Below are 24,674 nucleotides of genomic sequence, written 5' to 3'. Positions count from 1 at the left end.
AGCCAGCTATGGACTAGATTACAATTGGTGCACTAACTGTTGCACGTAAGCGAAAAGGGGTATATCGCAGCTCTTTGCTCATGTCGGAAGTAGCAAATGTATTACAAGTTGAAAGTAAATGCATTTGCTTGAGCGCAATTGAATTTAACACACATTGGTTTATCGCAACTTTAGAGCTCTGGTTAACTGTTACGCTTGACGAAAAAGTGGAAAAATAACCCCTTGGTGCTCCATGTACTAACCAGCGGGCAGACAGCTTCTCAACTTGTGAAGCTGTCCGCCTGCATTCTCTACACACAGGCAGCGGATCAACAGATCCACTGACCCCTATGTATCATTACACACTCATCAGAGTGTGTAATGCCCACCCCTTCATTCGCACGACCAATCACGCAAATGAAGGGGCTGTCAATCATCGAGAGCGAGCGAGCTCTCAGTGATTTTCCCTTGCCACCTCAAAGGTGGAGTAGGATGTAAGAAGCAGTGGTCTAATGACTGCTGCTTCTTACATTGTGGGAAGCAGGCTCGCATATGCTTTGTACATGGAGCCCCAAAAATACATTTAAAGGTACAGTTACAATCATAATAACACTGTCTGATAAAAATGATTTAAATAAAATATTGCATAAAAATGTTATAAGGGCTTAAAGCCGCACACATATTTACATGAATGCATATGTTAAAATATAAGAACTGCTCTTCAAAACCTATGCAAGTTCTTATTTTATAAACAACATGAATTGAAGTAAGGAGCAACATTTCAGGGCTTCCTATTATCAATGGATGGAGACCTGTTTTGGATTGTTATATTGGTCCAGGTGTGTACTTTTAGATAACCATCATATAAAAAGAACATGAAACCCATTTTTTGTTCTTTCAGGATTCAGATAGGACATACCATTTTAAACAACTTTCCAATTTATTTCTATTATCAAATCTGCTTCAGTTACTTGATATCCTTTGCTGAAGGAGCAGCAATGCAGAAATGAGAGCTAGCTTAGCACATTTATTCAGCCAATCACAAGAGACAAATGTGTGCAGATACCAACCACCAGCTAGCTCCCACTAGTGTTGGATATGATTATATTATTTATTAACAATGGATACCAAGAGAACAGACAACATTTGAAAATAGAAGTTAATTTAAAAGTGTCTTAAAATAACATTCTCTTTCGGAATCATGCAAGTTCAATTTTGACATTCCTATCCCTTTAAAACCATTTTTATAAAAGGGATAGGAAGGTCAAAAATTAAATGTTCATGGGTGCAATTCAATTTGAAATATAAAAATTTTTGCAATACACTTTCATTAGCAAAAATGCTTCTAGAAAACGTTATTACTGCTTTTCTGCGGCATACACACATATCCTGTGAGGGATCGTGCACCTGTATTCAAACACCATGTCTGCTCAGAGAGCTGGTGGTGTTGTGTATTGCTTCTGTAGACTTAAAGGGACAGTCTAGTGCAAAATAAACTTTCATGATAAAGATGTCATTTTAAACAATTTTCCAATTTACTATTATCACCAGTTTTGCTTTGTTCTCTTGGTATTCTTAGTTGAAAGCTAAACCTAGGAGGTTCAGATGCTAATTTCTTATACCTTGAAGGCCACCTGCTTTCAGAATGCATTTTAACAGTTTTTATACACTAAAGGGTGTTAGTTAATTTGTGTCATATAGATAACACTGTGCTCACGCATGTGGCGTTACCTGGGAACCAGCACTGATTGGCTAAAATGCAAGTCTGTCAAAAGAACTGAAATAAGGGGGCAGTTTGCAGACAGATAGATACAAGATAATCACAGAGGTAAAAAGTATATAAATATAACTGTGTTGGTTAAAGGGATTATCTATCTTTTAAAACAATAAAAATTCTGGTGTAGACTGTCCCTTTAATTTGTGTCACACAAGCCACTGCTGACTCTCTGAGAAGATGAGGTGCTTTGAATACTAGTGCACAAGCCCTCACAGGATATGTGCATATGTCACTTAAAACAGTAATAATTTTTACTAGAAGCATTTTTACTAATGAAAGTATATTGCAAAAATGTTTATATTTCAAACTGAATTGCATCCATGCACATCTAATTTTTTTTGTTTTTTTTTTTTTTTGTTTCAAAGTAAGCTTTATTGAATGAACACATATAGGGTTACATTTCTTACATTCAAGATGATAAATAACATCGTAGTGATCAAGATATTCTTATCTTATAAACATAAACAAGCTCTTATAAAAGACTGATAAATAATTATAATATTACATTTGGTATGTTCATTATTATACATTCTATTTTGCAAAATGCCAATAATAAATACAATTCCCTGAGGCCAACAGTACCGGACCCACAAGTCGGGTAGCAATAATTCAGAGAAAATGCCACTCTGATGCTAGATGTGGGTAGGTCCAGCAGTGTCAGCCCAATGCAGTCTTTGAAGATTGCAGTGTAAGAAGAGGGTAATAGAAAGAATAGGAACAGGAGAGAAAGAGAGAAAGAGACGAGAAGAGAAAAAAAAAAAAAAAAAAAAAAAACACCGGGGGGGGGGGGGAGGGAGAAGGAGGGAGAGACAGATCTAAATGGTCACAATAACTTCAATCCAAGTAAGCTAGATGTTTCATAGGTTTCACCACGGCTGCCCGCCCAAATTTCAAGATTTGCCTTGGTATTCATAAACCCCTACCCTCCCAAATCAGAGTCATATATTCATGGGTTTCAAGTCTCCCAGTTTTTAGGTAATGGAACCTCTCAAGGCTCAAAAGGTCCCAGACCCTGGCCCTCCACTCCTCTAGGTTTGGTGTGTGTATAGATTTCCAATGCTTTGGTATGAGTCCTTTTGCGCAATTCAACATCAGGAGAAATAAGTGGCGTTTTGCTTCCATGATGATTTTAGGTAGCTCATGGAAAATGAGATACTTAGGGTCCGGGGGCAGGATGATTTCCAGTATCCTGCTACACTCCCGAAATATCTCACCCCAGAAGGGTTGTATATGGGGACAATGCCACCAGACATGCAGCATGGATCCTTCCTCACCGCATCCCCTCCAGCACTCCCCGCCTGTGTGCGGGTATATTTTTTTTAACCTCTGTGGGGTGAGGTACCAGCGACTCAGAAACTTAAAATGCATCTCCTGGGTTTTCATCGACACCGACACGTGCTTCGCTTTGCGAAATATAGATAACCATGCTTTGGAGTCAGGTTCAAGGCCTAATTCTTGTTGCCAAGCTACTATATAAGAGGGAAGCACATCAGTACCCCCCTCCACCAGTAGCTTATACAAGATTGAAATGAGATGACGTGGCAGAGTTGACGAGGTGCAAAGCACTTCGAATGATGTTTTCTGTCTTTTTAGTGAATCTTTGTCACGTAGGGTGCTGTAGTAATGATGGAACTGCGTTACTCTGAACCACGAGGAGAATAAATCACAATCCCATTCAGCCAGTTCCATTTGTGGTTTGATTCTACCCTCCGATAGGATGCCTGAGATTGCGGTCTCAGCAAGAGTATAACAAGATCCCGGAGAATAGGTTTTGTTAACCATTCCGTTGTCCGGGTTTTCTCGAACGGGTGTCACAGGTGAGAAAGAGGTAGAGATATACGGTTTCACCTTGATCAGTCTATCCCATCTAACCAATATATCCTCAATCAGGGGATACTGTGAGAGCCAAGCAGGGCGCCGCGCAGGGCTGATCCACGCAAGAGATCCCACGTTGCCCCTACGGAGGATCTCCCTATCCAGGCCTATCCAGGCTTTGTTGGGCGATCCATGGCACCATTCAACCAGTCGTTGTAGTTGAATAGCCTTAAGGTATTCGCTCAGTCGGGGGACACCAGCCCCTCCTCGGTATCTGGGCAAGTACATCGTTTTTTGGTTGATCCGTGGTCTCAGATCACTCCAGATGTATGATTCAAGTGCCGACTGAATTTGATGTATTAAGTGGTCTGCTGATGTCAAGGGAATAGCCTGCATAATATATAGTACTCTGGGCAGGATGTTCATTTTAGCCACTTGGATTCTACCCATCCAAGAGATGGTCTTATTTTTCCATGCCGCAAAGTCCTTTGAGGCTTCATCCCTTATGCGCTTATAGTTTACAGAAACCATTTCCCCAACTGATGATGCTAGAGTAATACCTAAGTATTTAAGATGCTTTATAGCAACCCTCAGGGGGCAGCCCTCACTGTACGATTCAAATACCTCTCCAGGCATGGAAATATTCAAGATTTCCGATTTGGAAAGGTTGAGTGAGAAATTCGACATCCGCCCAAATATCTCCAATTCGGTTAGCGATTCCCGCAGGGATTTTCCATTGTCTGCAAGGGTCAACAGCACATCGTCAGCGTACATTGCCAATCTGTGCTCAATTCCCCCTGTTTTAAATCCTATTATCTCAGTGTTTCCACGTATCTTACATGCTAGAACCTCCATAACCAGAGCAAAGAGCAGGGGTGAGAGGGGACACCCCTGTCTCGTTCCATTTGAGATCTGAAAAGTTTCAGAGAACAATCCATTCACACGGACCTTAGCGTTTGGGTTGGAGTATAGCGAGAGCACATAATTTATGAAATGTGCTCCAAAACCCATCTTTTCCAGGGTGATACGCATAAAGGTCCAATTTACTCGGTCAAAGGCCTTTTCCGCATCCGTTGACACAAGTACCAACGGAGCGGAAGTAGCCTGCGCATGTGAGATCAACTGGATCACTCTGAGAGTGTTATCCCGTGCCTCTCTTGCTGGGATAAATCCTGTTTGGTCCGTGGAGACCAATTGTGGCAAAAATATTTTGAGGCGATTTGCAATAACTTTGGCCAAAATCTTGACGTCAGAGTTAAGCAGTGATATCGGTCTATAACTGCCAGGCAGATTTTCTGGTTTATCCGGTTTAGGGATAACCGAGATGTATGCTTCCAACATCGAATTCGGTAGGACAGGTGCCTCCGAAAGCCGGTTGAACACCTTGAGCATATGGGGTATTAAGATGCCCGCAAATTTTTTGTAGTAGCGCATGCCAAACCCATCTGGGCCCGGGCTTTTGCCAGCTGGAAGGCTTTTGATGGCTGCTAGAATCTCTTCTGCAGTGAAAGGGGCATCTAGTTGGCCCGCTTGTTCAGCAGTTAAAGATGGTACTCCTGCTTTTTCAACATATTCAGATATCTCCTGCTCAAAGATCAGTCTGTTGCGGGAGCCCTCCTGCGGGTTTGCTGCTGGATGTATATTATAGAGAGTTTTATAGAAATTACCAAAGGCATTCGCTATGGCTTGACCATCTCTATGTGTCAACCCTTGTTTATCTGTTATTTCATAGATGTATGAGCGTAATCTTTTCCGAGCTAGTGCTCGGGCCAGTATCTTTCCTGCTTTATTACCATGTTCAAAAAAAGTTTGACGCATGATAAGGGCTTTTTTGTGTTGTTCTTCTTGTAAATGGCGTAGTAAAGCCGCCCTGGCGGAGGCCAGTTCTGTTTGTAGAGCCTGATCAGCAGGATGTTCTTTGTGTGCCAGTTCTTTTTGTGTTACCTGTGCTAACAACGTGCTGTAAATTTCTCTTTTGGACCTGCGCAATGCTGCGCTGTGTCCGATCAAACAACCTCTGATCACACTCTTGTGAGCTTCCCACACAGTGGATCCGGCCATAACCTCATCTGCATTTAGGAGGAAATATTCCTCAATGTTTTTTTGTAGCTTCAATGTTAAGAGTTTATCGTCAAGGAGATATTCATCGAGTCTCCATACGTGAGGGGTCACTGGGGTATTTGGCCAGTTAATAGTGCATTTTACAGGAGCATGATCCGACCAAGTGATCGTTTGGATATTGCATCCCGTTGTGACCGTAAGACCTGCGGAATCCGTAAAGAGGTAGTCGATTCTGGTGTACTTCCTATGGGGGTGCGAATAGAAAGTGAAATTTTTGTCTGTTGGGTGGAAGGTACGCCAGATATCGTGCAAGATCAAGTCTCTAATAGATTTAATTAGATGTTTAGTTACTTTATGTGGAGTACTGGAAAGGCCGTCCGAGGTGTCTAAACTCGGATTCAGGGAAACATTAAAATCCCCTCCCAGGAAGAGGACACCTTTCTGTGATTCCAAGATCAGCTGTGAGATTTTCTTGAAAAAAACGTCTTGTGCCTTATGTGGGAAGTAAAGGTTGGCCAGGGTCATGGGTCTATCATATAATTTGCCTATCAGAATTATATATCTCCCATTGGGATCCTTAATAGTTTGTTCCAACTGGAATGGGACACCGTGGCGAAACAAAATGCCGACTCCGTTCTTCTTGGAGGGCCCAGACGCAAAATAAGCCTGTGGATAATATCTGCTAAACCATTTGGGTTCCCTGTGTTTGGAGTAGTGTGTTTCTTGAATGAAAATTATGTCACCACCCATCCTATGTAAATCTCTCGTGACAATCGAACGTTTCTCTGGGCTATTAAAACCCTTAACATTAACAGTGAGAAGATCCAAGTTGTGGATTCTTTTTAGTGCTCGTGGGTGCGCCATTGATGAGGTGAGAGAGGAGGGGGAGGGAAGGAAAAAAAAAAAAAAAAAAAAAAGTGAAAGGGGGGGGGGTTAGAGGGGAGGAGGAGACCAGGAGAAGGAGGTAAGGGAGGGACAGAGGAGGGAAAGTCACGGAAGAAGAGGGGGAGAGTTTAAAAGGAGCGGGGTGAATGCGTACAGGGGGAAGAGTAGGAGAGAGGGGTGATTTTGAAGTTGCTGTGCAGTGGGATAAGAACTATAGGAGAGGAGAGTAAGGGAAAGAGAAGAGAGAGAATCCAGAGAGAATCAGGCAACAAAAGGCCGGATCCCCACCAGTATTACAAAGAAATTTAAGAGTGAAGAGTAAAAAGAAAGGGGGTAAAAGTCTACTTATTCAATAGGTACACCAATAGGAGGTAGTAACCCCAAAACTCTTGCAGAGATATATTAACAGATATTCAAACTTTGTAGGTAAAGTAACTCAATACATATCAATAACCATCGTTAGAACTAAAATATAAATTAGAAACGGACACCCCTGATAACTGCCTAGATAGGTCCCTGCCTGAGTCCCATATTCTCTAAGGAGTATCTGTTTAACGCTCACTCAGTTTGTTTAATTTAGAGCCAGCGTGAAATCTGATTCACCCACCCCCTAGAACTTCTTTATTCTTATGATTATGATAGCTAAATTTTTTATTTATTTTTTTATAATATTATTGTTTTTGTTTTTTTGTTTTTTTTTTGTTTTTTTTTTTATTAGCTATTTTCTTTTATTTATTTATTCTTTAATTGTAATGATATATATGTTTCTTTAGGCCTAAGAAGAGCAAGAAAATATGTGCTAGTGCCTACTACTAATCTTATTTGTAGATGAAACATGTTCTTGTATGTAAAAAATTGGATAAACATGTAACAAAATGAATAAACATGCAACAGTATAAAAATAGCTGCTATGGACATTTAGATAAACAAAATAGAGCAAGTGAGGGGCACATTCCCATATGATATTTCAGCTACTAAGCCTGCCAATGTCTCTCAGCGATCAAGAATCTTGAGTGAGGCGTTAGAAATGCATAATAATAATTCCATATATGGACAGCTGAAATAGAAAATTATAAATACAACATGTGTCTCTAATTGGAACAATTATTCATAAACTTATCTGTTTCAGAGGGTGGCGGCCTTTCAGATCCAGGCAGGGTGTTTCAAAAAAGGTCCGGCTCAATAAGGGGGTCAAGTATAACACAGTAATGCATATTGACAAGGCCTCCAATAGCCTAATCAGGGCCACGGTCCGCTATTCCACGGTTCGCTTCAGGGCCTGGCTGCGCAGGAGCCACAGGCACATTTGGTGGTCTGATCTGTAAACCAAATGTTTGATTAAGAGCGTGAAGATCATCCGGTGACTTGTAGATTGCAGTGGAGCCGTTCTTAGAAGCAATGATGCAGGTGGGGAATCCCCACCTGTATTGGATTTGTTGTTCTTTGAGGCTGGAGGTAATGTAGCGCAGGTCTCTTCGCTTCTGTAAGGTTGTAGGGCATAAATCCGTAAAAACCTGGATATCAGTGCCTTCATATGTAAGGGGGTGCTTGTTTCTAGCCAGCCGAAGAATTTCTTCTTTATCCTTATAGGAGAGAAGTCGGATGATGATATCCCTTGGGGGGGGCCCTGGCCGGCGGCCTGGGTCTGAGTGCCCTATGCGCTCTTTCAACCTGTATCTCCGCCGCGTTTGGTGCGTTTTTAAGAAATTTAAAGAAGTCCTGTATATATTGCCCTATCTCAGGGGGATTCACTGTTTCAGGAACGCCACGCAACCTCAGGTTGTTGCGCCTGCTCCTGTTTTCCAGGTCCTCAATTCTATCTGTCAGAGACTGTACTGTAGCATCCTGGGATTGCATGCAGCTGGCCTGGTGCTGAAGGTCTGAGCGTATTGTTTCTTGCATTTCTTCAATCTGAGAGACTCTGTGATCTACTGCCACTATATCTTTCTTCAAATCCCCAAACATAATTTTGACATCTGTCATAGCTTCATGTATATCTCTTTTAGATGATAAATGTTTAATGTCATCTCTAGTGAGATAACAGGGCAGCGGTGGGTCTAGGTTAGATGTCTGCACAGCAGCAGTTTGTTTACTACAATCTGGCATTTCTCTGTTGGTGCTTGGTACATTTTCGGTAGGAATTAAATAGCTTTCCATATTGGTGGATTGAGACCCCTTTGCCGGTTTGGATATGCGTCTGTTTGCCATATTTGTACACTGAGTGACCATATAGAGCAGGTGGGTTTCTCCCAAATCTAGGGGTAGGATAGATGTCAGCAAAAAGTTATATCCCTGTAAGGGGAGCCAGCTCAGATCTGACAGTTCTGTGTGAATCAGCAGTGTTGCTTTAAATAAAAACTGTGCAGGATTCTCCTTCAAATCTATCAGGCTTAGTCAGCAATAGTGTCCAGAATATTTGTGCATACAACAAAAGGCCTATGTAAATCAATGTACTTCCAGTGAAGCGTATATTAAAGTCAAAGGGCTTGCTACTTTGGGCTTATTTCTATTTTCTCAGTGCCGGCTCTTTATCCTAGCCGGGCTTATGTCAGTCTCTTATAGCACCGGAATGCTCCGTTGCAGGAGCCCAACCTGTAGCGTATGTCTTACTGTCCCCCCCTCAACAGCTTTGAAGGTACCTGATTGCTTGTGTCTGGTCCCGGTAGTGATCGATCAGGTAGGGGGCCTGCTACTGTTTGATGACCTTTCTCTCCGGTGCGGCGATCTGCTACTGCTTACTTGTCAGCGCTGCTGGGTCACAGGCTCCCCGACTTCCAACCAATCTTGACCTTACTGTTGAAGGCTAATTATTGTAGTCCAGAGGCGCTATACGTTAGTCCTCACTTTGCGCGGCCAGAGTTCTTACCGCTATAGCTGGATCCCAGCTCACATAGGCCTCACTGCGCAGCTATTCAAACTGGAGTCTCCGTGACCGCTCAGCTCCCAAAAGCAGTGATCATAAGTGTCCGGTCTGTTTCAGGTTGTGAATCTAAGCTTTTAATTAGTTCCAACTTGCTATGAGTTACTTTTAACCTGTGTCAAGAGTCTTGGGGCTTCAGAGCTAAATCAATGTGCGGCCATCTACAAGCGTGGCCAAGCTCCGCCCCCCATGCACATCTAATTTTTTACCTTCATATCCCTTTTATAAAAATGGGTTTAAAGGGATAGGGAAGTCAAAATTGAACTTGCATGATTCAGAAAGAGAATGTTATTTTAAAACACTTTTAAATTCACTTATATTTTCAAATATAGTTTGTTATCTTGGTATCCATTGTTGAAAAAGAATATATATTGCAAAACTGCTTCTATTTCAAATGGAAATGCACCTCTGTACTTTTAATTTTTGACCTTTCTATCCCTTTAATTAGTCTGACCCTGAAAATTAAAATATGGTGATTTGGGTCAGATTACAAGTGGAGTGCTAAATATCGCTTTCGTGAGTATCGCTAATGTGTGCTGGAATTACAAGTTGACAGCAATGCGAACGCGAGCTGGGAAGCATTGCGCTAACGAGAGCACGCTTCCATAGGTTTCAGTGAGACATGGCATGAGAACTAGCGCAGCGAAGGGGGTAAGTCGCGCAACGATGGCAGATAATTGTAAATATATATGTATATGAATATATACATATACAGTATATTTATGTGTTAATATGTGTATATACACATATGTATATAAGCATATACATGTATATTTACTGGGAACAAACAATTCCCATAGACCGCAATGTAAAGGCAGTTATTTTATTTGAAAATAAAAATGCTACAATTATTATTTTTTAATAAAATACACTGCACTGTATTTTGGGGGCATTTGGGGCACATTTATAAAATTAACAAGAGATTAGCTAATTGTACCGCAAGCTTGCGGTAGCAATAACCGTCCACTTGCAATGGTTGGTTATTTATTGCGATAAATTATTGCTCCACTTGTAGACCTTTATGTTTAGCATAAAGGAAATCTTAATGTGCTCCAAATTAGTGTCAAACTCTCAACAAATCATAAAACAATTAAGAATATTTATATTAAATTTGTAATGGGATATTTAGGTTTTCATGGCTTTAATAAACAGGTTTATTTTAGTGTAAAAAAAATATCCAAAAATATATAACGTTAAAAAGACATCACATTTGTTTTAGAGCTAATAACATATAGTTTTCCTATGTATGTGTCACTTTGGAATAAAGCCCACATTTTTATGCATCAAAATAATCAATATCTTTCTGACCTCCTGCTTAAAGAGACAGTAAAGTCAAAATTAAACTTTTATGAGCCTACATAGTTTTACTGTTCAATAAGAGATACCAAGAGAATAAAGCAAATTTGATAACAGAAGTAAATTGGAAAGTTGATTAAAATTTAATGCTCTATCTGAATCATGAAAATTTAATTTGGACTTTACTGTCCCTTTAAGGAAAACACATGAAAACCCTACCACTGAAAGGGTTAAACATAAAGCTATTTATATTTTCTAACTAAGTGCACCTTAAACAAAATGTAGAGGTCTGGCTTTTGTATTGTTAGAAGGGCAATCTTAATACAACCAATACATCCTCTGAGTCAACCTTGTTGCTTTCACCTCCAAAATAAAAGAGCTTCCAATAGTGTAGCAGATTTCAGACAATGTGGTAGGTGCACAAACTTGTTATACTCATGAGATTGCAGTTAAAATAAGCCTTTTATTAAAATCATCACAAAGGTGTCTTCAGGTGCAGCTTCAGATTTTATTTAAAATACAGCTCAACGCGTTTTGGCTAAAAGAAGCCTTTATCAAGAGCATAAAGTTAAAACAATTTCTGGAACGTTGAGCTGTATTTTAAATAAATTAAAATAAATTTTAGCGCAATCTCAATTTCGCTCAGCTTGTAATATCAGCGCAATTAAAAAGGAGCGCAAACGATCATGAAAACCTTTGCAAAATCATTTGCGCTCCACTTGTAATCTAGCCTCTTATTCTTTTTTTTTTTTTTTTTTTTTATTCTTTTTTTATTGAGGTTTTACATAACAAACATATGACAGGAATCGCCTGTTAACAATATTGATGAAAAGTACAATTAAATTTGCGTAAATCATTCCAAGAATTATAACATATATGATAAGTAGGCTAATGAAACCTCGATTTTATAATAGGTAGCGTATATTACTGACCAGTTAGAAACCGACTCTTAGGCCATACGGCCTCTAGACATAGAGAGAAACTGGTGGACAGATACATAGTTTTTTTATGAGCTTTAAGATATGAAGGGGTGGGGGATATTCAGCGGCTAAGCACCGCTAATAGAAAAAAGGGGGGGGGGCGTGCCGCATTACAACTAAAAACTTAAATAGCAATATAATGTATAGTAGGGTGGCTACCTGACCCTCAATTTTGCAATATTCCGCATGGGGTCTTTCTCCTAAATCATCTAAGGGCTTTCTCAGATCACATCTGACTTAGAAACAGAGTAGATGAGGATAAGGTAACCATGTAAAATGTACTCAAGAGTTAGATAAAGATGAATAAACAGTATTGAAACCTAGGAGCATTAATACAAACATCTCGTGACCAGATAATGAGCTACTAAGCTAAGGATTGGCTATATATACAGTCGCTGATAGAGCATAATATGAATGGGATATAGTACCTTATAATATTAGGGCAAATAATTATTAAATTAAATTGCTAGCTGAGGTGTAAGTTAAATAGGTAAAGATAAATTAAGGCGTAGAAGTGGAGTAAGTTATAATCTAGTCGTAAAAGAACTATATGGGGTAAATACCCTAGCGTATTCTTCAAGCAAGGACCTCTCTGAAATAGTAACCCTATATTTCCTCATATATGTAGACTGTATGAAATGACATCAAAAATATATAAAAGTTTCAGTTCTGCAGAGCTATATGGAATATGAGAGTAAGGAGGATGTCAATAAAAGCAAGTAGTAAGGAGCTGCAACAAACCCAGGTCTCCTAACGTTGTACCACTCCCTTAGTAGGTGGACTGGGGAGATATCAGATATATTATCCTAGAAGATATTCTATGCGAGCTTAAAATGGTTAGATGTGAGAGTGTAACCTATATCGAGGTATGAAATTGTTAGGAGAATATTGAGCTTTTTGCAGGTACACAAACATAACAGTGCATCAAAACAGGTTTACAATGCTCAATTATGGAAAACAGCAATCTAATCAAGATAGACAATAGAGATTAAGAAGGCCTAGTGGCAAAATATATTCTAGTATCACATTTTGTCATTTGTTATGGGTTTGTACAATCTCTGTTGGCCCAGTTTCCTAACTATTATTCAGAGAGGATTTAATGATATGGGCCCTTGATTTAAGACCATGTGGAAGCATAATGATATAGTACTGTAGGACATAAGAGGAATAAATGAATAAATCATATGGACCGTGAACATCAAAGTAGTACAGTAAGCATTATCATGATAGCCTGGGGGGGGGGGGGGGGGGGGACAACCATGGCATGTGTAGGTAGGTACTTTAGAGGTAAGGCGGAAAACCTAAGGTTTAGGGATATATTAGCTAGACAATGTACCATTGAGAATAAGCAAATGATTGTGTGCCTAGAATCACAATGTCTCCTACCATTCTACAGATTCGGCCTCTGACTCAGGAGTAAGAATTAGCATAAGTAGACATAGCACTAATGGAGGATAGTGTAACCATAACATTACAGGCCTCACTGCTTAAAATGGTTAGCGAAAATCTGTTGAGTCAAAGTGATATTAAGCAATATGTCAGCTCACTCAGTAACTTAATAACAGATGTTGCGCCCCTAACTACGCTAGCACTTATAATGTTAATTCTTTATACACCTAAGATAATTAGCAAAGCACTTCTCTATGTCACTGAACTTGGTGCTTAATAGCGTCTGAGCAGGCATATATGTATAGAAAAAAAAAAATGTTTAAATATATATTTATAACTTTAAAGCAAGAATTTCATCTAGCTTATAAACAAGATGACTAAAGTTCTACCATATTCCACAGGCACATGTACTCAATATTCTCATCTTGGCACTATAGAAATGATGCCTTAGGGGAGATAAAAATTATCCCAGTAAATAACCTACGCAGCTTAAATTCAGCTAAATATGGAAACTCAAGCCTTATCAGATCTTGACGTTGTTAAGCAAGTGTTAAACTATTTCTAAGTATAATAATGCATCAGGACATACATAACTTGCATAATAGTGCATAACAGATATCTAATCAACATAAGCATTTAGGATTAATGGAGTCCAACATTGACATATATTTTAAATGTGAGCCTTGCTTTTTGTTCGTATTTTGTGTATGCTCAGTTAGACCGGACTTCTTAAGCACTGTTCATAAAGGGTTCTGAAAGGAGGACTAGGAGTGAACTTATTAACTGCAGTGTATATCCAGTCTCCTTTACTAGGTGTGTAGACATCTCACCTCTATCCTATCCCTGAATCTGTCTAGCCTGTCACACTGCCGCTGCTATAGATGAGGAGAAACCAAGGCATAGTATTCAAAATAACCGAGAGTAGCCAAGACCTCCGCACCGTCCAAGACTTATCCTCCGGCAGATGACATATGTATGAATACTGCGCATCCAAACCACAGGAGCCGGCCGCACTACCGCAGCCAGGAGTGATGTGTGCGAGGTTGGTCGATAATGACCCAAAATCTTGATCTGCCATGCTTTCAGGAATACGGAGGTTGATCTGGGTGAGCGCCTTAGGAGTGACATCCAAAAAATTTTTCTCTGTTAATGCCAGGGACTTGTGTGTGATCTCAGGGGGAAGCGTTGTGATCAGGCTAGTATCCGGAGAGTCCGCTGGCCGCGTTGAGGGTAGAGATTCTTGAGCACACAGGTTATCAGTACTGACTTCTGAAACGCCATCTTTGATAGTTACCATGAGGTCGCGAAAACCCCTTTCTGCCTTATCCTCTAGCTCCGCCAAGAGAGTAAAGAGATCTGAGTAGTTTTCTTCCATACTGAGGCTGTATAGATGTATTCCTTTTTTTACCCGGGGAATCCGGGGGGGGAAATCGCGGGCGACTTCAGTTAGGCCCTTCTCTGATAGTTATCCAAACAGACTAACTTTCTGCCTTCAATATTACGCCAGCTGCAAAAATTCTTCTCAGAATGTAGTGCTGAAGGTTTACGAAGGGTATACACATAGTAAATAATAGTATTGACTGTCCAAGGATTATATATCAAGCTTATTGTATATATTATATTAGGAGCCTCTGGATCCTAGCCTCTTATTCTTAATAGGCAGGAGTCACTGCTTATATAGAAATGTTTAAAACATCCACGAACATGCATTTCAGGTTGTGTAAGAACACTTGGTTTCTGTTGAATAAAATTATGGTTGAAATCCCCTTAATCTCCTGGGAATGTGTGTATATATTTTTGTATGGCGATATACTGTTTCCTTGTCTCCACTAAACATTGTTTGTTGCATTCTAAAAGCTATTGTTTCATCTTATTTATTAAACAAATGGACACATTTTTATAGTTTGTGCCACTATAAAACTGTATGAAAAGTTAGCCACACCAAGATATGTGAGGTAACAATAGGCCATAGTCCCAGTTCAAGCCCATTTGTTTTGAACTTATTTCCACCTTAAGGGCCTAAGGATCATCACAGGCATAGAGAGGAATCACGCAAAATCTTTGGGTATGATATTGCTATCTATCTCTTCTTCACACCCAGAACTCAAGCTGAAATTTTGACTTTCTAAAATTCTTTGAGAGACCTCGCAGTACTGATAAAACATCTTAGATAATTTTGCCAGAGCAGAAGGCTTTCAATCATTGGGTCCTAAGGGGCCGATTAATAACGCTTTAGCGGATCATGTCTGCCGCACATCGATATATGCTGTTGGCATTTATCATTGCACAAGCATTTCTAGTGAAATGCTTGTGCAATGCCGCCCCCTGCAGCTTTGACTGCTAGTAGGGGGTGTCAATCAACCAAATCATATCTGATCAGGCTGATTGCTGTATTCCGCCTAAGAGGTGGTGGATGAGTTAAGTAGCAGAAGTCTTAAGACTGCTGCTTCTTAACTCCTGTATATGGGGAGCCTCAAGCCTCGTGCGGAAACAGATACTTGACAGGTTGATAAATTGACCCCTAAGTGTACTCCATTTAGTAATAATTGTTTGTAAAGTGACAAGATGTATCAACTGTATAAAATATAAAAAGGTTTGACTTACCTTCCAAATCTTCTTTTTCAAAATTAGTTTTTAGGAGAGATCTAGTCCCACCCCTATCCACCACAGCTTCCTCATCATTTCTCTGCAACATAAAAAAAACAGCTTTTACTTTGACATTTCCAAGAAGTTGAGAACAAGCCACTGAGATGCTAATTCCAATATATTAACACAGTTTCTTTATTGTCCTTTCTCTTGCAAAGCATTTAACTTAAAATCATGCAGAGACAAGCTCAAATGTCACAGTAATCAAACTGCAAATTCAGACTGAACAACCTTTACTGTGGATTATATAGTCCTCACCACAGTGAAACAAAACAATGGCAGAGCAATCATTTATAACGTACAAAAACTCCATTAAAGCAACATTATACATATTTTATTTGTATGCCTTAAACTCACTTTGGTTTACAAAGACTTATGATTTTTCTATGCTACTGTTCGATTGATGTTGTATAGAACTGAGTTTATTCCACCCATGCTAAACCCAGTCCTCTCTGAGATGACTGAACTCATAAACATAATCATTGTTTGCGAGCTCAGCCCTACTGTAATGCAAATCTCTCTCTCTTCCCTATAAAGGAGAAAATTTGATCTACTTAGACTACAGTATATATTATATTCTCTGTAGCACAGTCCTATAGTTCTGTTATGGTATATTACATTTAAGCATCTCTTTAGTAACTCCCTTCTATGCATAAGTTTCTGTTCTCATCCCTAGTTGACAATTAAAATAAATGTCCATTATGTCATTTTAGTACTTGTCTCTCTCTTTTGGTGGAGCTGTGAGGTTGCTTAAGCTGGTTTTTCACTAACACAAATCAAGGATTATTTTTTAATTCTAGAACTCTCTTTCTCATGCTGCACAGCATGTTAAAATACAGACTACATCAATATATAGGCACTTTATTAAGTGTATTACCTATTTGGCAGCAGGCTCCATAACCTCTGGTAACAGCCTTGCAAACGGGCTGGGGTCTATACAGGAAGTTGGTGTGTGCTAACAAGTGCACAGTGAATTGGTATCCACTCAAGTAACATATTTATCAATTTTCAATTTGATCTAATTTAAAAAGTACTTTAATTTTAAAAGCAAGTATACATTAAATATTAATCAGCTTTACATTAGAAATATACTTATTGACTTACAATAATGTGTGTGCACCAGAAGGTAGTGCAAACCAATGACTAACAAATGAAAAGTTAAATTGGCTTTTAATTTGTGTGTGCACATACATAAAGTATAAGGGGTCAATTTATTAAATTGCGGCCGGACATAATACACTGTATCGTATCATGTCCGCCGCACATCGATAAATGCAGACAGCATACGCTGTCGGCATTTATCATTGCACCAGCAGTTCTGGTGAACTGCTGGTGCAATGCCGCCCCCTGCAGATTCGTGGCCAATCGGCCGCTAGCAGGGGGTGTCAATCAACCCGATCGTATCCGGCCTTAGGACCGCTGCTTCTTAACTTGCTGCTTCTTAACTTTCACTTTAGGCGGACCTGACCCCTAAGTTTGTGTTTGCATGACCGCCACACACTCTAAAATAAATATATATTGCAAATACCATCTCTGCTGAAAAGCAGTTGAAAGCAAATACAAACATCATATTAATTATCTTTATCTTTTTGGATTTAGATATTTAATTGATATTTACTGCTTTAAACCACATTTTCATAAAAAAAGCAACATGCAAACTCTTCTACAGTGCATCAGCAGAGGAAATCACTGGTTTACGCATGACCTCTAAAGGGCTTCTCTAAGAAGGTCACCTGGATCCACAGAGAACCCCTAGGTTTTAACATATTTTAATATGGTAGCTCCCTTTGCATCCTGCAGGCAGGGACTTAGCAGGGAACTTAAAGGGACAGTCTAGTCAAAATTAAACTTTCATGAATCAGATAGGGAATGCAATATTAAACAACTTTCCAATTGACTTTTATCATCAAATTTGCTTTGTTCTCTTGGTATTCTTTGTTGAAAGCTAAACCTAGGTAGGCTCATATGCTAATTTCTAAGCCCTTGAGGCCTCCCCTTATTTCAATGCATTTGGCAGTTTTCCCAGCTAGAGGGTGTTAGTTCATGTGTGCCATACAGATAACACTGTGACCACTCCCATGGAGTTACAAATGAGAGGGCACTGATTGGCTAAATGCAAGTCTGTCAAAAGACTGCAGGAGGCAGTCTGCAAAGGCTTAGTTACAAGGTAATCACAGAGGGAAAAAGTATATTTCTATAACAGTGTTGGTTATGCAAAACTGGGAAATAGGTAATAAAGGGATAATCTATATTTTAAAACAATAAAAATGTTGGTGAAGACTGCCCCTTTAAATGTACATGTGAAATATTTTTTTATATACATATAATTTATTTTATGTATTCTTTGCTCTCATGCAATTTTTATGTAAACCACTGTTTTATGTCCCTTTCAGACATCAGATAATAAGGTAAGTAAAGGAACTACCATTGGTGCAGCAGGTGCAGTGGCACCAGGGCCCAAGTGCTGGGGTTGCATTGCATCCAGTCTATATCTAGCATTATGTAGAGAAGCATGTATATTATTACTATTGCTTATTACTGGGTTACCTTAAGGAAGCCTATACACAGTTCTGCACCAGGGCCCAAGTGCTGGGGTTGCATTGCATCCAGTATATATCTAGCATTATGTAGAGAAGCATGTATATTATTACTATTGCTTATTACTGAGTTACCTTAAGGAAGCCTATACACAGTTCTGCACCAGGGCCTTCAGTTGTGTAGGTCCTCTACTGAAGAGCACATATGTTATGAAACAACCCATAAGCCCAGGCTATAGCTGGTGTTAAAGGTCTATCATTAAAGCCGATAAAGCTGTTTGCCCAATCTGCATTTCTATTTTCTGCACCTATTTTTCCATGCATGTTTTAATGAATGAATAAACTAAGATTTTATTCCCTTGTTTTATGAATGTTAAAAAAACATTAGCCTAGATTACAAGTGGAGCGGTACTGATAGAGCAGTGTGTGCTATCGATTGCTGAACTGCTCTAAGGTTAGCATGCAATTACCAGAGAATGTTTAGCGCGGCCAACACCGTATAGCAAACCCTTTTTTCAGTGGATATTGTGACCGTGCTAAACATTGCTCATAAGTAAAGTGTTAGGGCTACAAGAAAAGTATAACAAAATACAAGTAAAACATATTAAACTCATACATATCTTATTTAACACCCCAATTATGAAAAAGTTAGGACAGTATGAAAAATGCAACAAAAAAAAACTAACAAAAATAATAATTTGAAAATTCAAATATTTGATGTTTTACTTTGTGAATTTAATGTATTTTTCAAAATATAAACTCACTTCAAATCTGAGGACTGCAACACACTCTAAAAAAAGTTGGGACAGTCGACTGTTAACCACTGTGTAACATCACCTTTTCTTTAAATAACACTTATTAAGTGTTTGGGCACTGAGATTAAATTTAGCAAGCAGAATTTTCCCCTATTCATCCATTATGCATGTCTTCAGCTGCACAACTGTACAAGGCCTTCATTGCATTATTTTGCACTTCATAATGCGCCACACATTCTCAATCAGAAACAGGTCAGGACTGCAGGCAGGCCATGCTAGCATCCGCACTCTCTGCTTATGCAACCATGTGCTTGTAACCCGGGCAGAATGTGGTTTGGCGTTGTCCTGCTGGAATATGCCAACATACTTGAAAAAGACAACGTCTGGAATGCAGCATATATTGCTCCAAATGTATACATATCTTTCTGCATTAATGGAGCCCTCACAGATGTGCAAGTTACCCATGCCATGGGCACTGACACACTCCCCATACCATGATAAACGCTGGCTTTTGGACCTGAAGCTGATAACAGCTTGGATGGCCCTTTTCCTTTTTGGCCCGGAGAACACATCAGCTATTTTTTCCAAAAACTATTCGAAATGTTGAGTTGTCGGACCACAAAACACGATTCCACAGTGCTACTGTCCATCTCAGATGAGACCGAGCCCAGAGAAGTCGGGGCACTTCTGGACAGTGTTGATGTATAGTTTCTGCTTTCCACAGAAAAGCCTTAACTTGCATCTGTGGATGCAGCGGTGAATAGTGTTGACTGACAAAGGTTTACCAAAGTATTACCAAGCACATGTCAGGATATCCATCACAGACTCATGATGGTCTGAGGGATTGGAGATCACACACATTCAGAAGTGATTTTCGGCCTTGCCCTTTATGCACCGAGATTTGACAGTATTCCTTAAAACTTTAAATTATATTGTGCACTGTAGAAGGTGAAATGCCCAAAATCCTACTGATTTGTCTTTTGGGAATGTTGTTCTCAAAGTGTTGGATTATTCACAGACACACCTGTTGGCAGATTGGCAAGCCTCAACCCATCCTTGCTCTTGAAGGACTAGGCCTTTTTTGGAGGCTCCTTATATAATATGATTATACATTTGCCTCACCTGTTTCACATCACCTTCTTATTTCAACTTGTTACATAGCTATTAATACTAAATTGGCCCTGTCCCAGCTTTTTGGGAATGTGTTGCAGTAATCAAATTTGAAATGTGTATATTCAAATAATGTGTTTTCAATATAGTACAGAGTAAATTGAATTTTGAAATGACCCTGTTTGTTTTTTTTGCATTTTCTGTACTGTCCCAACATTTTTGGATTAGGGTTGTATATATATATATATATATATATATATATATATATATATATATATACAACCAGGTTGTAAATCGCCATAGAACAGGCTAACAATGGTATTGAGCTAGTTGGTCGTTCCTGTGACTGCACTTCTCTCTGTATGTATGTATGTATGCATGTATACATTTTATGTGTGTAAGTATATATATATATATATATATATACATATACATATACATATATATATATACACACTACATACAGTGGGGCAAAAAAGTATTTAGTCAGCCACCAATTGTGCAAGTTCTCCCACTTAAGAAGATGAGAGAGGCCTGTAATTTTCATCATAGGCATACCTCAACTATGAGAGACAGAATGTGGAAACAAATCCAGACAATCACATTGTCTGATTTGGAAAGAATTTATTTGCAAATTATGGTGGAAAATAAGTATTTGGTCAATATCAAAAGTTCATCTCAATACTTTGTTATATATCCTTTGTTGGCAATGACAGAGGTCAAACGTTTTCTGTAAGTCTTCACAAGTTTGTAACACACTGTTGCTGGTATGTTGGTCCATTCCTGCATGCAGATCTCCTCTAGAGCAGTGATGTTTTGGGGCTGTCGCTGGGCAACATGGACTTTCAACTCCCTCCAAAGGTTTTCTATGGGGTTGAGATCTGGAGACCGGCTAGGCCACTCCAGGACCTTGATATGCTTTGTATGAAGCCACTCCTTCGTTGCCCAGGCGGTGTGTTTGGGATCATTGTCAGGCTGAAAGACCCAGCCACGTTTCATCTTCAATGCCCTTGCTGATGGAAGGAGGTTTGCACTCAAAATCTCACGATACATGGCCCCATTCATTTTTTCATGTACACGAATCAGTCGTCCTGTTCCCTTTGCAGAGAAACAGCCCCAAAGCATGATGTTGCCACCCCCATGCTTCACAGTAGTTATGGTGTTCTTTGGTTGCAACTCAGCATTCTCTCTCCTCCAAACACCACGAGTTGTGTTTCTACCAAACAGTTCTACTTTGGTTTCATCTGACCATATGACATTCTCCCAATCCGCTTCTGGATCATCCAAATGCTCTCTAGCATACTTCAGACGGGCCCGGACATGTACTTGCTTAAGCAGGGGGACACCTCTGGCACTGAAGGATCTGTGTCCCTGGCGGCGTAGTGTGTTACTGATGGTAGCCTTTGTTACGTTGGTCCCAGCTCTCTGCAGGTCATTCACTAGGTCCCCCCAGTGTGGTTTTGGGATGTTTGCTCACCGTTTTTGTGATCATTTTGACCCCACGGGGTGAGATCTTGCGTGGAGCCCCAGATCGAGGGAGATTATCAGTGGTCTTGTATGTCTTCCATTTTCTAATTATTGCTCCCACAGTTGATTTCTTCACACCAAGTTGCTTGCCTATTGCAGGTTCAGTCTTCCCAGTCTGGTGCAGGTCTACAATTTTGTTTCTGGTGTCCTTCCACAGCTCTTTGGTCTTCACCATAGTGGAGTTTGGAGTGTGACTGTTTGAGGTTGTGGACAGGTGTCTTTTATACTGATAAAAAGTTCAAACAGGTGCCATTAATACAGGTAATGAGTGGAGGACAGAGGAGCCTCTTAAAGAAGAAGATACAGGTCAGTGAGAGCCAATAATCTTGCTTGTTTGTAGGTGACCACATACTTATTTTCCACCATAATATGCAAATAAATTCTTTCCAAATCAGACAATGTGATTGTCTCGATTTGTTTCCACATTTTGTCTCTCATAGTTGAGGTATACCTATGATGAAAATTACAGGCCTCTCTCATCTTCCTATTTGGGAGAACTTGCACAATTGGTGACTGACTAAATACTTTTTTGCCCCACTGTACATACATACATATACACACTACATACATACATACATATACACATACATACATACATACATACATATATATATATATATATATATATATATATATATATATATATATATATATGAGAAAAGGTTATTTTGTCAGCATTCTCCAGTATTTCCCATGAAGGGTTAGTACAATTCCCTGTTTTTAAATTATATACAGGCAATTAGGCAGGGACTAGTGAGTGCTGGATAGGATAGTCTTTTTCTATTTTCTACATTTAACTATATATATATATATATATATATATATATATATATATATATATATATACACACACACATATATATATATATATATACACACACAGACAAACATACACATGAGTATATATATATATATATATATATATCCTATAATATAAAAGGACAAGTGTGTTTGTCCAAAGCTGTCATGCGCAGTAGAGACAGCACGAGCACAAACACACCTGGCCTTATCTGACATGCTGTGCTGTTTGTGGCGAGATAGGGAAGAGAAATAGAAAGAGGGGGAGAGACAAAAAGAGATAGGAAAGAGCTAAAGAGAGGGGGGGGAAGCAGAAGAGAGGGGGGAGAGAGAGCAAAATAGAGGGGAAAGAGCAAAAAAAGAGGGGAAAGAGCAAAATAGAGGTAAGAGAGAGAAAAAGAGAGGATTGGAGAGAGAGCAAAAGAGAGGAGGGAGAAAGAGCAATAGAGAGGGAATTAGCGCGGTCGCACTGACTTCCAGATATTAGCGCACATCAGTCTTTCACTCATGCGTAAACCTTTTCGTTTCAACTTGTAATATGAACGCAAAGACAGGAAGGCATTCAAAAGCTCTAATATATTTTATTTGCACTTCGTAATCAAATACGTAATTGTAATCTAGGCCTTTGTTTTTTATTTCATAAAAAGTAAAAAATATAGTTCAAATCATACAATTAACCTATGAAACTTGTATGCTAATTAAATATAAATTAAAACCTTTAATTATCAAATTTATCAAAATTAAATAAAATGATTAATGGTACATTTCATCAATTAATATTTAAGTAAAATAACTGCATTGAAATATATTCGGCAGTTGATGTGTGCATTCAAACCAAACTGAATGCTAAAGATCACTTATTTTGCTTTCTTCTTTTTTTTTGTTTGAAGACCCAAACCGAGTAGCCCCTTTTAACAAATAAACAAACTAATGAGTCCATGTAACACAAACATTTAGCTCAGTTGTGCATGCAGTTAAAACAAATAGTCTAAAAGTAGGAAAGGCTTTTCTGCAGGCTGGGAAGGCTTCAAATGTACAGTTTCATTCTACTTAATAGAGTTCCAGCAATGTACTTGTCAGTCTTGTGTCGGTCAAGAAGTACGTACACTGATCTTCACAATCTTAATTAAAAAAAAAACATTAAAAAACACAAGAACTTTTGTGCAGCTGATGGCTTGTAGCAATAGCATTAGCTACTACTTTAACTTTATTTAAGTTTAAAGACACAGTAAAGTCAAAATTAAACTTTCATGATTCAAATAGAGCATGCAATTTTTAAACAACTCTCCAGTCTCCATCTGTTATCAAATTTCCTTTGCTATTTTGGTATTCTTTGTTGAAGAATAAAGCTAGGTAGGCTGATCGGAGCTTAGGAGTGTGAATGTCTTTAGAATTCTATGACATCAGTGTTTGTAACTATGAATAAAATTGTTGAAAACACTGCTGCCAGATGGCTAAAGACACATGGATGTTCCTGATCTCACCTAGGATTACAATTTAACAAATATACCAAAAGAACTAAGCACAATTGATAATAAAGCGATTTGGAAAGTGTTATGCTCTATCCAATCCCTTAAAGTTTCATTTAGACTTCACTATCCCTTTAAGCTACTATCCAGCTGTTCCTTTGTTGTCATTATTACATAATATGAAACAAGGGGTAGATACATTTAATGTTGTTAAAATTCAGCTGAACCAAACAACCCCCAGAACTAATCTTGGACAAAATGCAAGAATATTTTTTTTCCCTGATAAACATTTTTTTTGTCTGTGCATGTCAATTTGGGAGTCTTTAAAAATATTGTATTTATTATTGCTTTCTATTTGGCTGCATACATTTTCCTTTTTTTTTTTAACATCTTTGAAAAATCCTTGTAAGAACCTATAAATCATATAAAACCCTTGATTCTTACAAGTTTTAATTTATTGTTTGTTTTTTATGTGCTTGGGAGCAAATAAATGAATAAATAAATAAAAACATGAAAATATCAAAATGTAACAACGGTTTTGTTTTGTTTCTAATTGATCCAAATAGTTTTGAGGGGTAAAAACACAAATCTGAGCTTTTCTGATATTTATTGGATATTTTGCAAAAGGTTGGGAATCCAGGCCTTAGATAGTAACTCATTAAATAAAAGTACCTACAAACTACATAGGTCACTTAGGTACAATAATAGTATATTTTAATATTGAACTGCT

General features: G+C 38.8%; 1 protein-coding gene across 1 annotated transcript in view; it reads right to left on the bottom strand.

Moving 5' to 3' along the window:
• SLC4A10 (solute carrier family 4 member 10) overlaps positions 1 to 24,674 on the bottom strand; it is a 432,482-nt gene that overhangs the window by 330,504 nt on the left and 77,304 nt on the right. Inside the window, exon 2 of the mRNA XM_053698366.1 lies at positions 15,707 to 15,788. Within this exon, the coding sequence (XP_053554341.1) occupies positions 15,707 to 15,788 (82 nt within the window). The remainder of the gene's footprint in view (positions 1 to 15,706; positions 15,789 to 24,674) is intronic.

The sequence above is a fragment of the Bombina bombina genome, chromosome 1 (assembly GCF_027579735.1).
Source record: "Bombina bombina isolate aBomBom1 chromosome 1, aBomBom1.pri, whole genome shotgun sequence".
Classification (NCBI taxonomy): Eukaryota; Metazoa; Chordata; class Amphibia; order Anura; family Bombinatoridae; genus Bombina; species Bombina bombina.
Note: the sequence above shows the minus strand (reverse complement) of the source record. Positions and strands in the feature narration are given on the sequence as shown.